Source organism: Ixodes scapularis, unplaced genomic scaffold (genome assembly GCF_016920785.2).
Source record: "Ixodes scapularis isolate PalLabHiFi unplaced genomic scaffold, ASM1692078v2 PGA_scaffold3__209_contigs__length_174095766, whole genome shotgun sequence".
NCBI classification, from domain to species: domain Eukaryota; kingdom Metazoa; phylum Arthropoda; class Arachnida; order Ixodida; family Ixodidae; genus Ixodes; species Ixodes scapularis.
Window position 1 is genome coordinate 105,660,396 of NW_024609868.1, and position 16,596 is coordinate 105,676,991.

Consider the following 16,596-nt stretch of genomic DNA (forward strand, 5'->3'; position numbering starts at 1 on the left):
GGCTAGTTGGTTTTTCATCTCGACCTAAACGCAAAAAAATGGACAAAGAGAGGTATAGTGTTGTCTATACCTCTCTTTGTTCTTTTTTTTTTGGCGTTCAGTTTAAGCTTTTTTTGTGTGTTTCTTGTCTTCAATTTTGTAGAGTTGTGTGCAATTTACTTTAAACGCCTTGATTTCATTGTACAACTGATCGGATAATAAAGCGATACAAAGGCCGATGGATATTTTAGAACCTGCACTAGTTGCCATACTGTGGCACAACTAATCGGCTTTCAAAATAACTCAGTGAATATTATAATTTGTCCCGTTTAGCACCGGGAAGGGGGGGGGATTAAATCAACAGTTACAACTACAGAAAACAGCAAAGCAGCATCGGTAGCAGAAACAGCAAAGACCAAAACGTTTTCTTATCAGAAACACCAACACCAAGGCGCTCATTTCTTCTGAGCATTGCTAGTGCCACTAAATAAGCTACGCTTCAGTGTAGCGACACTTGGCCATTTTGTGTCTTAAAATCATGGTTGCCAGTTATCTGAAGCTTCATCTGAAACCACAAGAAAACGCTTTTCCGCCCTCCAGAAATGTTTAAACAGTTCGCGACAGAGCATATCAATATTACGTGACCTTCCTAACACCGGATCTAATGCTGAGGAAGTCGCACTTTTGAATCATGACGACCGACAGTTGCGTCTGCTCTGCATACGAGCCAAAATGGCGGCGCCCACAACAATGTCGGGGAACGGAGTGCCGATACTCTAAGCGCAGCTCATTTAGTGGCTCTAAGCATTGCTAGACAAGGAGCCGCGGCTTTCAATGGATGCTAACGTGTTACAGCTTTGGGAGGAGAAAAGGGAACGGCATCCAGAACTCTATGTGTTGGCGCAAATAGCCCTGGGAGTGCCTGCGACCCAGGTCCGCGTGCAGCGAGCCTTTTCTGCACTGAAGTTCGTTCTATCGTCTCAGAGGTGCCGCCTTTCCCCGGATATGCATCCTTCGGTCAGCTGCCTGGCATTGAACTGCGCTTTCACCCACGTCCCGAGGTTCCCCAGCACTAGCTCGTTCGTTCCACTAAGTAATGTGAGCCTTTGCTTCTATATGTGTCACTTTTATAAAATATGCATAGTTTATATTTCGCTCTCGTCAATTGTTTTGTAGCATATGAGTAGGAACCGGTTTGAACCTTTATTTTTTCACTCCGGAGTCGAACCGGAGCTGAACCGTTTTCCCTGAACCGGAACGAAAACCGGAACGAAAAACATTTCGGTTTGGCACCTGGCTAGGGGTTTATTGTATGTATTACGACAGTTTCGCCGAGAGTGACCCGAAAACATTTTTCGGGTCAGAACATCAATCGAGTGAAAACAACCAATAGCTCACATGGCACCAGAGCCGGAATATCCATCGTGTCAAAGCATCCATCCGAGTTAAAACACTCATCGAGTCAAAGCGTCCAACGAGTCAAAATAACCATACTTGTCAACACATCCAAAGAGTCAAAACATCCACCCGAGTCAGAACATCTACCCGAGTCACAACATCTACCCGAGTCAGAACATCCAACCGAGTCAGAAGAACCACCCGAGTCAGAACATTCGTCCGAGTCGGGCATTCGTCCGAGTCAGAACATTCGTTCGAGTCAGAACATTCGTCCGAGTCACAACACTCGCCCGAGTCAGAACGTTCGTCCATTCAGAACATTCGTCCGAGTCAGCACATTCGTCCGAGTCAGAACAATCGCCCGAGTCAGAACATTCGTCCGAGTCAGAACATTCGTCCGAATCAGCACATTCGTCCGAGTCAGAACATCCACCTAAGTCAGAACATCCACCTGAGTCAGAACATTCGTCCAAATCAGCACATTCGTCCGAGTCAGAACATTCGTCCGAGTCAGACAATTCGTTCGAATCAGAACATTCGTCCGAGTCACAACACTCGCCCGAGTCAGAACGTTCGTCCATTCAGAACATTCGTCCGAGTCAGCACATTCGTCCGAGTCAGAACAATCGCCCGAGTCAGAACATTCGTCCCAGTCAGAACATTCGTCCGAATCAGCACATTCGTCCGAGTCAGAACATCCACCTAAGTCAGAACATCCACCTTAGTCAGAACATTCGTCCAAGTCAGCACATTCGTCCGAGTCAGAACATTCGTCCGAGTCAGACAATTCGTTCGAGTCAGAACATTCGTCCGAGTCACAACACTCGCCCGAGTCAGAACGTTCGTCCATTCAGAACATTCGTCCGATTTAGAACATTCGTCCGAGTGAGAACATTCGTCCGAGTCAGAACATTCGTCCCAGTCAGAACATTCGTCCGAATCAGCACATTCGTCCGAGTCAGAAGATTCGTCCGAGTCAGAAAATTCATCCGAGTCAGAACATTCGTCCGGGTCAGACATTCGTCCGAGTCAGAACATTCTTCCGAGTCAGAACATTCGTCCGAGTCAGAACATTCGTCCGAGTCAGAAGATCCACCCAAGTCAGAACATCCACCCGAGTCAGATCATTCGCCCGAGTCAGAACATTCGTCCGGGTCAGACATTCGTCCGAGTCAGAACATTCTTCCGAGTCAGAACATTCGTCCGAGTCAGAACATTCGTCCGAGTCAGAAGATCCACCCAAGTCAGAACATCCACCCGAGTCAGATCATTCGCCCGAGTCAGAACATTCGTCCGGGTCAGACATTCGTCCGAATCAGAACATTCTTCCGAGTCAGAACATTCGTCCGAGTCAGAACATTCGTCCGAGTCAGAACATTCGTCCGAGTCAGAAGATCCACCCAAGTCAGAACATCCACCCGAGTCAGATCATTCGCCCGAGTCAGAACATTCGTCCGAGTCAGCACATTCGTCCGAGTCAGAACAATCGCCCGAGTCAGAACATTCGTCCGAGTCAGAACATTCGTCCGAATCAGCACATTCGTCCGAGTCAGAACATCCACCTAAGTCAGAACATCCACCTGAGTCAGAACATTCGTCCAAATCAGCACATTCGTCCGAGTCAGAACATTCGTCCGAGTCAGACAATTCGTTCGAATCAGAACATTCGTCCGAGTCACAACACTCGCCCGAGTCAGAACGTTCGTCCATTCAGAACATTCGTCCGAGTCAGCACATTCGTCCGAGTCAGAACAATCGCCCGAGTCAGAACATTCGTCCCAGTCAGAACATTCGTCCGAATCAGCACATTCGTCCGAGTCAGAACATCCACCTAAGTCAGAACATCCACCTTAGTCAGAACATTCGTCCAAGTCAGCACATTCGTCCGAGTCAGAACATTCGTCCGAGTCAGACAATTCGTTCGAGTCAGAACATTCGTCCGAGTCACAACACTCGCCCGAGTCAGAACGTTCGTCCATTCAGAACATTCGTCCGATTTAGAACATTCGTCCGAGTGAGAACATTCGTCCGAGTCAGAACATTCGTCCCAGTCAGAACATTCGTCCGAATCAGCACATTCGTCCGAGTCAGAAGATTCGTCCGAGTCAGAAAATTCATCCGAGTCAGAACATTCGTCCGGGTCAGACATTCGTCCGAGTCAGAACATTCTTCCGAGTCAGAACATTCGTCCGAGTCAGAACATTCGTCCGAGTCAGAAGATCCACCCAAGTCAGAACATCCACCCGAGTCAGATCATTCGCCCGAGTCAGAACATTCGTCCGGGTCAGACATTCGTCCGAGTCAGAACATTCTTCCGAGTCAGAACATTCGTCCGAGTCAGAACATTCGTCCGAGTCAGAAGATCCACCCAAGTCAGAACATCCACCCGAGTCAGATCATTCGCCCGAGTCAGAACATTCGTCCGGGTCAGACATTCGTCCGAATCAGAACATTCTTCCGAGTCAGAACATTCGTCCGAGTCAGAACATTCGTCCGAGTCAGAACATTCGTCCGAGTCAGAAGATCCACCCAAGTCAGAACATCCACCCGAGTCAGATCATTCGCCCGAGTCAGAACATTCGTCCGGGTCAGACATTCGTCCGAGTCAGAACATTCTTCCGAGTCAGAACATTCGTCCGAGTCAGAACATTCGTCCGAGTCAGAAGATCCACCCAAGTCAGAACATCCACCCGAGTCAGATCATTCGCCCGAGTCAGAACATTCGTCCGGGTCAGACATTCGTCCGAGTCAGAACATTCTTCCGAGTCAGAACATTCGTCCGAGTCAGAACATTCTTCCGAGTCAGAAGATCCACCCAAGTCAGAACATCCACCCGAGTCAGATCATTCGTCCGAGTCAGAACATTCGTCCGAGTCAGAACATTCGTCCCAGTCAGAACATTCGTCCGAATCAGCACATTCGTCCGAGCCAGAAGATTCGTCCGAATCAGCACATTCGTCCGAGCCAGAAGATTCGTCCGAGCCAGAAGATTCGTCCGAGTCAGAACATTCGTCCGAGTCAGAACATTCGTCCGAGTCAGACAATTCGTTCGAGTCAGAACATTCGTCCGAGTCACAACACTCGCCCGAGTCAGAACGTTCGTCCATTCAGAACATTCGTCCGATTTAGAACATTCGTCCGAGTGAGAACATTCGTCCGAGTCAGAACATTCGTCCCAGTCAGAACATTCGTCCGAATCAGCACATTCGTCCGAGTCAGAAGATTCGTCCGAGTCAGAAAATTCATCCGAGTCAGAACATTCGTCCGGGTCAGACATTCGTCCGAGTCAGAACATTCTTCCGAGTCAGAACATTCGTCCGAGTCAGAACATTCGTCCGAGTCAGAAGATCCACCCAAGTCAGAACATCCACCCGAGTCAGATCATTCGCCCGAGTCAGAACATTCGTCCGGGTCAGACATTCGTCCGAGTCAGAACATTCTTCCGAGTCAGAACATTCGTCCGAGTCAGAACATTCGTCCGAGTCAGAAGATCCACCCAAGTCAGAACATCCACCCGAGTCAGATCATTCGCCCGAGTCAGAACATTCGTCCGGGTCAGACATTCGTCCGAATCAGAACATTCTTCCGAGTCAGAACATTCGTCCGAGTCAGAACATTCGTCCGAGTCAGAACATTCGTCCGAGTCAGAAGATCCACCCAAGTCAGAACATCCACCCGAGTCAGATCATTCGCCCGAGTCAGAACATTCGTCCGGGTCAGACATTCGTCCGAGTCAGAACATTCTTCCGAGTCAGAACATTCGTCCGAGTCAGAACATTCGTCCGAGTCAGAAGATCCACCCAAGTCAGAACATCCACCCGAGTCAGATCATTCGCCCGAGTCAGAACATTCGTCCGGGTCAGACATTCGTCCGAGTCAGAACATTCTTCCGAGTCAGAACATTCGTCCGAGTCAGAACATTCGTCCGAGTCAGAAGATCCACCCAAGTCAGAACATCCACCCGAGTCAGATCATTCGTCCGAGTCAGAACATTCGTCCGAGTCAGAACATTCGTCCCAGTCAGAACATTCGTCCGAATCAGCACATTCGTCCGAGCCAGAAGATTCGTCCGAATCAGCACATTCGTCCGAGCCAGAAGATTCGTCCGAGCCAGAAGATTCGTCCGAGTCAGAACATTCGTCCGAGTCAGAACATTCGTCCGGGTCAGACATTCGTCCGAGTCAGAACATTCTTCCGAGTCAGAACATTCGTCCGAGTCAGAACATTCGTCCGAGTCAGAAGATCCACCCAAGTCAGAACATCCACCCGAGTCAGATCATTCGTTCGAGTCAGAACATTCGTCCGAGTCAGAACATTCGTCCCAGTCAGAACATTCGTCCGAATCAGCACATTCGTCCGAGCCAGAAGATTCGTCCGAATCAGCACATTCGTCCGAGCCAGAAGATTCGTCCGAGCCAGAAGATTCGTCCGAGTCAGAACATTCGTCCGAGTCAGAACATTCGTCCGGGTCAGACATTCGTCCGAGTCAGAACATTCTTCCGAGTCAGAACATTCGTCCGAGTCAGAACATTCGTCCGAGTCAGAAGATCCACCCAAGTCAGAACATCCACCCGAGTCAGATCATTCGCCCGAGTCAGAACATTCGTCCGGGTCAGACATTCGTCCGAGTCAGAACATTCTTCCGAGTCAGAACATTCGTCCGAGTCAGAACATTCGTCCGAGTCAGAAGATCCACCCAAGTCAGAACATCCACCCGAGTCAGATCATTCGTCCGAGTCAGAACATTCGTCCGAGTCAGAACATTCGTCCCAGTCAGAACATTCGTCCGAATCAGCACATTCGTCCGAGCCAGAAGATTCGTCCGAATCAGCACATTCGTCCGAGCCAGAAGATTCGTCCGAGCCAGAAGATTCGTCCGAGTCAGAACATTCGTCCGAGTCAGAACATTCGTCCGGGTCAGACATTCGTCCGAGTCAGAACATTCTTCCGAGTCAGAACATTCGTCCGAGTCAGAACATTCGTCCGAGTCAGAAGATCCACCCAAGTCAGAACATCCACCCGAGTCAGATCATTCGTTCGAGTCAGAACATTCGTCCGAGTCAGAACATTCGTCCCAGTCAGAACATTCGTCCGAATCAGCACATTCGTCCGAGCCAGAAGATTCGTCCGAATCAGCACATTCGTCCGAGCCAGAAGATTCGTCCGAGCCAGAAGATTCGTCCGAGTCAGAACATTCGTCCGAGTCAGAACATTCGTCCGGGTCAGACATTCGTCCGAGTCAGAACATTCTTCCGAGTCAGAACATTCGTCCGAGTCAGAACATTCGTCCGAGTCAGAAGATCCACCCAAGTCAGAACATCCACCCGAGTCAGATCATTCGCCCGAGTCAGAACATTCGTCCGGGTCAGACATTCGTCCGAGTCAGAACATTCTTCCGAGTCAGAACATTCGTCCGAGTCAGAACATTCGTCCGAGTCAGAAGATCCACCCAAGTCAGAACATCCACCCGAGTCAGATCATTCGTCCGAGTCAGAACATTCGTCCGAGTCAGAACATTCGTCCCAGTCAGAACATTCGTCCGAATCAGCACATTCGTCCGAGCCAGAAGATTCGTCCGAATCAGCACATTCGTCCGAGCCAGAAGATTCGTCCGAGCCAGAAGATTCGTCCGAGTCAGAACATTCGTCCGAGTCAGAACATTCGTCCGGGTCAGACATTCGTCCGAGTCAGAACATTCTTCCGAGTCAGAACATTCGTCCGAGTCAGAACATTCGTCCGAGTCAGAAGATCCACCCAAGTCAGAACATCCACCCGAGTCAGATCATTCGTTCGAGTCAGAACATTCGTCCGAGTCAGAACATTCGTCCGAGCCAGCACATTCGTCCGAGTCGCAACATCCATTGAGTCAAAACGTCTATTGAGTCGAAAAATCAATCGTCGAACGAGATTGCCCAAGAGTAACTGTAGCAAAAGACCGCTGTAAAAGCAAACTCGCTGTTAAAAGTCGAGGTTACAAAGTTTTGCAGCGAGGCGCACGCTGCCACGTCAACAGAAGTTGGTTATGTCACGTAATGCCAAAAGCCGAGATTGGTTGGGGGAGTGATATTAAATTCCCTGAAAGTCTTACGCCACAGAATCCTGACCTTATTCTCGCCCGAACACTCGCACAGATTGAGAGCTCATTGTGTGCTTTGCTGCTCCACCTGAACTGCTTTCTTCGAATGAATACGGCGAAGAAAAATATTCAAATTTTTGTTTTTATGATATCTAGAACGTTGGTTTTGATGAAATTGCTAATATTCGTCGTCCCGAATTACGAATAAATTATTCTTCTTAAGCCTACTCGCACCAGACCATTGCATACCCCAAGATTTAAAAAAAAAGAAAGAAAGCAAGACGTTTGCAATTCCCTGAGGCGGAGGTGGAGGAGAGGTGGAGGATATGCCCCTCAACCTCTCCTTTAGCTTTTTTTGTTCCCCTCCTCTCCTGCTTTCTTCCTCCTCCCCTCTTTCTCTGTTCCACCTCCTCCTCTCTTGAGGTGTTTCAATTTTGCGATATACCGTGCTAAGCATTCTGAAATATACAGGGTGTCACAAAAGAAAATTTACACGGTCTTTTTTACCGCAAAAATAAACTATGCATCGCCGAACGCTCATTCTCGCCCAAAGGTAGAGCTAGAGGTCACAACCAGATGCCAAAGTTTCAGCCCGATCCGATAACTTAATCAAAAGTTATAAGTGATTTTCTGAAAAGTTCAATGGGAAAATGGAGCCCATTTTTGCCTGTTTTCGGTTTCTGGTGCCATAGAGCCCCATGTGTTTGAAAACTCCGTCGGCCGCCATTTTCCCGTTGAAATGTTCAGAAAACCACTTATAACTTTTGATTAAGTTATCGGATCGGGCTGAAACTTTGGCATCTGGTTGTGACCTCTAGCTCTACCTTTGGGCGGAGAATGAGCGTTCGGCGATGCCTAGTTTATTTTTGCGGTAAAAAAGACCGTGTAAATTTCCTTTTGTGACACCCTGTATATATATATATATATTTACACAACCAGTGTTATTCCCGCTCACCGTTTGACCAGAGAAGGGAAATATAGTTATATCTCGAACCTCTACTCTGTCTAAGTTCTGACGGTGCTAGGAAACAGGACAGCAGGAGCAAGGCGGGAGAACGAGACAGCGTTAGAGTTAACACTCTGACGAAGCACGTGATACTCTCGATGTCATCCTACTTGCTCGAGGCTATGTCGAAGACTACTCGGCGTTTCTGATGTCCTCAGCATTAGCCTTGAGCGTGCACCCCTGAAATGGCACAGCAGAACAGCGACGGCACGCCCCTTGGGGCCCATGGGATGTTTTCCTGCATAACTGGCATGAAGTTGCTCTTTGTCTTGCGCGAAATATTTGGTCAGTGCTGTAGGCGAGAGATGCAGAGCTACCACGAGCAAGCCGTTGTCGACCTTGGCGGCACACAATTTACCAACTTCGTCTGACGTACCACAGAGATCGATGGATACAGCACCGATTTGTACCCTTGTAATGGCCACTTGGCTAACGAGTACACCACGTCTTTATACGTGCCTCCCTGTGATTTATGAATGATGATAGCACTTGCCTGCACAACGGGTAGCTGGCATCTCCCTTCTTCTCCTTCTCCTCCTCCTCACCTTCTTCTCCTCCCATCCTCCTCTTCCCCTCCCTTCCTCCTGCTTCCTTTCCTCCAGCTCCTCCTCCTACCTCGTGACATTTGTGACGTTACACGTGGTATGTCATTATGAGAAACGTCCCGTAATGAAACGCGGGGTTACGCCGACGCCGCTCAAGCCGGAAACAGACGCCTAAGAGTTGCGCTCTTAAAAGTATTGCAGTAGGCAGATTAGTAAATCGTTTTCGTGCGTCTGCTCCGCTCACTGCGTTATTGAGTCATCCCCACTGCGCATGTGTGCCCCACATGAATTCGATATGAAGCAGGGCGCCGCGATTGTAGTACGTAGTTTTAGAGCGCAGCTCTTAGGCACCCGTTTCCGGCTCGAGCCGCGTCACCGTCGCCGTCGGCGTAATCGCGCGTTTCATTATGGGACGTTTCCCATAATAACGTAACACATGACGTCACATGTGATGTCATCCTCCTGAGTCACACGGTGCCTAAATTTTGCGGAAAGTTTTCCCGCTAAATTTAGCGGGGAAAGTTTCCCGGAAAACTTAGTGGGGATATTTTTCCGCCAAATTTAAAAGGGGAAATTTCCCCGCTTAATTTAGCGGGGAAATTTACCGAGAAATCGACGCAGAATTTCACGGTAAGTTCCCCTCCCTATCTTTCCATCCTCCCCCTCAAGAGCTGCGCTCTAATTTGGCATTACAGATAATTGTAAACGTCTTTCATTTTTTATACGCCCCAATTAGATACAACAGTGATAGAGTGGGCATCGTCACTAGCAGGTTTACTGGTCAGTGATGGAGCGATGAAGAACATAACTTGTATTGTTTGATACCCTACAACCTTTCATAAAATAATTATTGCTTCTTCATAGTTGATTTAGGTCTACCAGTGAACTCATTTGTGAGTAATTGCTTGCTATGCTCTTGAAAATCGATTAAACAAAACGGCCGGCATTTTAGGAAAGAGATAAAACTTTCAGCGATTTAAAACATTCTTAGGACATATGATAGCAGTCAGAACATTCATCCGAGTTAAAACAGCCATCCGAGTCAAAACACACATCGGAGTCAAAACGTCCATCGAATCAAAACATCATCGGGTTCTAAAGATCAATAGAGTCGAAACGTCCAACGCGTCAATAAATCCATCGAGACAGAACATCCATGATCGGATGTTTTTACTCGATGGATGTTGTGACTCAAAATCGGGACGGATTTGGAGAAATTGTAATCGCTACAAGTAATTTCATTAGTTGTAAAGATAAACAAATTGATCTTGTGATTACTGTTAATCAATGTAATGAAATTACAAACTGACTTCCAAAACTAGTTGATCACAGGTAACTTGATTGCTTGTCATAAAGTTATGTACAAGCCCAAGACCGTTCCAGTAGAAAAAGCGGAAAGGAAAATGCCCTCTCTCCTCCCTCCCTCCTCCTCCCCTCCCCCTCCCCCTCCCCCTCCCCCCCCCCCCCCCCCCCCGCGCGTCGTCTGCTTGGTAGACTGGGCAGGAGACAACATTCGACTGGCGCGCAATACACAGTTGAAAATTGCGTCATTTCTGCAATATCAACAAGTCGATCAAATTGTGAACAAGGCTATAAGTAAAATTTTTACGCTTAGGCGTACACTTAAATTTGTCAGATGCCGAGACAAATCCTATAGCATATAAACCAATGATCAGACCAACACTGGAATATGCTACCTATGTTTGGTTTCCCCACGCGGCAGTTTGGTTCAACAGACTTGAAGGCGTCGAAAAGCTAGCTCTTAGGGTTTACCATCAACGCTTTTAGAAACCGGACTTCCTGGACGCCCTTGCTTACAGACGTCAATATGAAAACGTTGAAAATCGGTGCTATAATTAATTGAGCAAAATATGCGCATTTCTGTATCCCCACATCAAGTTTAATATTCACATGGAATCATATATCACTTTTTCATCTGCCGGATCGGCAAGGATCAACCATACCATATCAACCCAGCAGTGCAGATTTAAACGCAATGTTTTCAAATATTCACTTTCCCTCCGGCTATTCAAGATAGGAATTCACTGTCAAATGACATTGTCACGACTTCATTACTCACCCAGTTTTGGTAACACTTCAGCAGATATAGGCTTGGGTCGCTTTTTGGGTGTTTATTCATTGTGTTTCCCCAATGAAAACTTACAGTCTTGCTAACCATCAGGTATCCAAAGGCGAGGCCCATTAAACCCCCCCCCCCCCCTCCACCCCTCCCCGTCCCCCCAAGCCCGCCCGAAATCTTCCATTTTGTTGGGGCCTTCTGCTGGTAAGGACTATAACTGAGAGCTGCAGTAACAAATGAATAAATAACAAATCAAAAAGTGCGGATGTAGATGAGAAAGTTAACATACAACGTTGTACTCGATAGGGAGACTAACCGGGCAGAATCCTGCTGTCACTTGCCGCGCAAATAAAAACGAAAACGGAATAGAACCCTTGAAACATTATGTTCGTTCTGCCGTCTTCGGCAAAAAGTTAATGCGGTTGCAGTAGTTTTTTGGAAGGTATACTGCAAACTACTTATATTTCGCGGGCTCAATATTTCGCCACTTAGGTCAAAGCTGAAGTTTTAGAATAATTCGCGGGTTCTAATTTTCGCGACGCGGTGGGATCTCAATATAGATTCCAATATGTTTACATTTTACCGGAATTGTTCGAGGGACCTTTTTTACGCGAATTGTAGGCGATTTGCGAAATCCCCGAAAATTAAGTCGTTTACAGTAGTTCGTACTAAAGTCAAAATTAAAAAAAGAAAAAAAGAAAAAATAAGAGAACGTGCTAACCAAGTATGACGCACGAACTGCGCAATTTGTTTTTTGACGGACGACTAATCCACAGAGAATTGATAGCGTGTTGTAGCCTTGAAAATGAAGACCCTAGAGGTCGTACATTGTTGCAGATGTTTGAAATTAATATTTGTAACTCAAATAACTGTCTGTGATGTTTACGCGTAAGTGATACTTGAAAAGTAACTAATGGGTGCGCATTAGATTAATAATGCAGCGCCGAAAACCCAAAGAAGCGGGTGCGGCGGCAGTGTAGTCTGTGGAAAAGGTTTTTTATTGTTACTAATAAAAAGTAAAAGCAATGCAGCTCACTTCGATGACGTGAACAAAATTCTATCACATACGGCTGGTATCACGTAAGGAAAACTGCTTCGGCTCTTAGTGTTTACAACCCCAGAGAAAGCAAAAATTTACGTTTGCATGGCGTTTCACAAAAACCAACGAAGGCTTTTCGAACTCAGAACTGCAGTCAGGATTCTATTTTCTGCTGACGCAATAAAAGGCAGCGGTTGAGGGTTGCACTGTTGGTGAACGCCAGTGATATTGAACTAACCAAGCTAAGGTACGCTATTTTTACTGAGGTACATCAACAGAGCACTACAGACTGATGAATCACGAACAACTTTATAGCGGCAGCAGCGAGTGATCGCAAGTTGTTCGTTACAGTCAGCCTGTGACCCACGGGTATAGGTGTGCCACACAACGGTTACTGCCCTCACGTTGATAACGGCTGGTTTAACAGCTGCTATGAGGATCGGGCGAGTGCCTTCTTTCTATTTTACCTCTCCGAATCCCTTGAGATACCAGGATGTAACAAAATATTTGCGCCGAACCTGAAATCGGAGCTACGTTGCAGCAGCCAAATAACCAAAGTTCTGTAATGTTGACATCTTTCACCTAACTGCGGTGGGAATACCTGACACATAATTCGAATTGGCTGCGCTTTCTTTTTTTTTTCTTCTTTTGGTTGGGTGGGGGAGGGGGGGGGGCGGGTTAGTCAGGACGAGGCTGAGTATTAGTTTACGGAAATACTTCGTCCACTGCTCTCCCCCAAGGTCATCACCGGCTTCCACAACACTACTTTTGCCAAACATCCCGAAAGGGACATGTAAAACGACGAGAGACAAAGGTCCTTTACTCCCAAAATGCAGGGCAGCTGTTCCTACCCAGGGTCCACTGAAAAGAAAAGAGTAACGATTGTAGGCAGGTTTGGCCTGGCAAGCTTGGTTAAATTGAAGGTGTGTAGCTGCGCGTTCCATTCTTCTGCACAGTTGTTCTGCATTTTCGGCTTCAGTTGACGACCTGTCACGGTTTAATCTAGACCAGTGGTTCTCAAATGGGGGTCCGCGGACCCAAAGGGGTCCGCGAAGGCATTCTGCGGGTCCGCGAAGCCCTGCCTCATCAGTCAAGCCCGGCAATAGAAGTCCTTTCTTCAGACCGAGAAGGAATTTTTCCATTTACGTGTTAGTTTTCTCGCCTGTATATCAATAAGAGAAGCCTACCTCACACTAGCCCTTAGCTAAATCCATTTATAATGTCATTACAATATTTAACTTTTACATTCCCTATCTCCTCAACACGAAAGGGGTCCTCCATCATCTCCGCTGGTCCACAAGGGGTCCGCGAAACATCAGTGGTTGAGAACCCCTGATCTAGACGAAACAGCATCGGGTTCTCGTCACCACGCAGCGTACGTATGGCTTTTAGCATGGCGCGACGCGACTGGAAGTGTCCGCGAGCTCCGTCCCCTACACGAACATGACGTCACATGCAGGATCTCAAATACTGAATGTGTAGGCCGGGGGAAATACCCCATTGGGTTCAATTGAGCTTGGGCCTGGCATTCGACTTCCCGCTAACCCGACGCACGAGCTTTAGGTCCTCAAGACCCGCAGATGGCCTTGAGCTCATGGCGCCAATCAGTCAGTCAGGACAAAATATCCGCTCAAACTAAGTGCGTCCCCGTAGCGTTCCGGTTGTCATCAGAATTCGCCTCTGCGGATATCCCTTCTCGCGTCAGATTCTGTCTTCGGGCGAGTTAACTGAGGTTCCGAATACTGTTTCCGGAGAAACCGAAACCGGCCAGTTGCCGACTCCTTGGAATGACGTGTTTGGTTGGGCCTGACTTGCCGACCTAAAAGATGGCGCCTGTATATGAGTTGCGTTGTTTTTCTGTCTGGATGTCCCAGACGGAAGGTGAAGTCTTCGCTTTTTCTTAAATGCGCATGGTTGTTTGTCGCTGTTATAGATTTTTGGTATACCGACGTGCCGGACCTTGGTCTACGGTCGCCGTAAAGTGTATAGAGCTAAAGGAGGAATCCCGGCGGAGTGGGCGAAACATTTTACTCGCAAGCGGACGAGTAACGCCGCCCTGGTGGTAGCACTAATGCCTAATCTACGATGGCATCCGTGACGCTGTTGCTTGAGAGTGTCAACATGCTGAGAAAAGTCTGCAAGCTACGATAAGTAGCTCATAAGTAAAGAGAGTTCAAAATTGAAGCCTTTGGCGTTCAAGGAGCATTTTGGGAATCGAGTGTCAGAAAATGCCGAGTTTTGGTGGTGTTTTTCTCAATGATCAACTTACCAATAAAGTCGGTAAGCGTCATAAAACTAAAATTGATTTCCGTTCAATCAAACTTGTTCAGTAGACCCACTAAAAATATTTAGGCTTCAAAGTAACGACATTCAGCCACCTTGTTGCTTAAAGCTATTGTTGCCAGTTAACTAAATCACTATCTTATATCGCTGGAAACGGTTTTTTTGTCCTTATAAACGTGAATGCAGTTCACGACCGAGTAAGACATCTCCCAAGCTTTCCAACATCGTCTCTGAAGTCGAGGAAGTAGCATTTTCGATTCGTAGCTATCGCCAATCGCCATCGCGCTAATCTAAGATACAAAATGGCGTCGCCCGCTTCGTTCTCTCTGAATTATCGTTGATAATCCATACCTCGAAGATGGACGTGACCCTCAACTTGTACAGTACGGGGATGATCAGGTGCGTCGTGATTGGAAGGACGGCGACCAACCCGAGGTTGACCCAGTTCAGGTGAAGTCCGTAGGCATAGTAGTGTCCGGCGAAAGCGACGATACCCGTCGGTGACGTAACAGTCGCCACCACGGAGACGGCCAGAGGAAGCACCATGAGCGTGCGACTGGCCAGGAACATTTCTTCGGTGGTTCGGGCGCGGGCTTTCCTACAGGTGAAGTAGAGGCCCATCGCAACATTGACTGCCATCAGGACTCCGAAAACGGCGTACTCGATGTTGAGCGACATAGCGTCAAGCGTCGAAATGTGAAAGGGTTGCGAGCTAACTCGCACCGTTTTCGTACAGCCTCGCCGTTCTACCCTGTTAAACTTCTTTTTATTTTTTTTTCTGGGAAAAGCTGCGTCAGTATGGGTTTTATAGTGACCTCGAAAAGTTCTATCACAACAGCACAGCAACTAATGAGCGCTGCGAAATTACTCATTTCCTGCTGTCATTGCCGTCTTTTAAAAATGTGCCATAATAAAGCAATAGTAGAAAAATACAATATACTTATGGTGCATTCCTTTCATCTGGTCACCTTCGGTATCTAAAGTGATACAAAATATAGCAGCATTGATTATATTTACACGATTTTTAATTTAAATAAATGTTCTTCGCAAAAAGAAAAACAAGTCATGTCGCTGATATGGAACAGGAATAAGGATAATTATTATGTTATGATTCGTATTGAAGTCATTTGTGTGCCTGTAAACACAAGTTACCTAAGATGCCATTCGAAGATATTCTATGACGCTCCTTAATTAGTTTAATATACAGCTTTCGATATGTGTGTCCAAATGTAACGAATGATACAAGTTAGGGGGTACTGGAAAGTTTGAGCCGATCTTTAGAGTACGCCCGCTACGATGCTTTAATTGCGGTACGAACCACCGGACGTCAGTGTCGTACCGGGCATAGAAACCAGCTTTAGCAAGCCGACCGCAGTTTGATCACGGTACACGGTACGAAGCCAGTTGACGCTGAAGCCCCCTGATAAATTTCACGTTTCGGGTTTATTATAAGGGCCGTCTGTATTGCTGTTCGAAACGCGCAAAACACGTGTCACGCGCGAGTGCTCCTCTGGCATTTACTATCAATGGCCCCTCATTTCAGAGTTGCGCCGTTATTTGCTTCCTAGGAATCAAGAACTTTTAAATACCCGAGGACCCGGCAGGATGTCATGCAAGCGACGCCGCAAAAAGAACTCAATCCCAGATTGCACTGCGCAAGGACGCCACCGACGCGCTTTCGTCTTCGATTCCATCGTCTGCTCGCGGCTCTGTGGGCTACGTTAGGCTTAGGCTACGCCTGCGCTGTGCATGTGGTCTGGTACATCTGTGGTCTGGTACACCTGTGCTCTGTCGCGGCTGGCTTTCGACACAGTCGGCGCACCAAAAGAAGGTTCGATGCATAGGCGCATTTTCACCCCGACGAAGGGAAACGAACACGTGCTGAAAGCGGGGCTTGCACGGCCCTTCTAAACCCGATGCCATTCTTATTGTTCGTGCATACGAGACCTGATACGCTCGGTTTTCATTGCCGCGCGCGTTATGACGACTCGCTCTAGACGAGGGGTTCTCAACCATTGATGTTTCGCGAACCCCTTGTGGATCGAAAAAGATGATGGAGGACACTGTTCGTTGTGAGGGGAAGGGAAAGGTATGGACTAAATATAATAATGATTAAATAAATGGATATATAACTAAGGAACGTTTCCTCTCAGTTTGAAAAAAAAACACAACTTCTCTTGCTGGGCCTGA

The 16,596-nt window shown here is 47.4% G+C and overlaps 1 protein-coding gene across 1 annotated transcript in view; it reads right to left on the reverse strand.

Moving 5' to 3' along the window:
- LOC120840857 (putative sodium-dependent multivitamin transporter) overlaps positions 1-15,084 on the reverse strand; it is a 41,973-nt gene extending 26,889 nt beyond the window's left edge. The window contains exon 1 of the mRNA XM_042292819.1: positions 14,758-15,084. Within this exon, the coding sequence (XP_042148753.1) occupies positions 14,758-15,084 (327 nt within the window). The remainder of the gene's footprint in view (positions 1-14,757) is intronic.
- Positions 15,085-16,596: the final 1,512 nt, after the last annotated feature.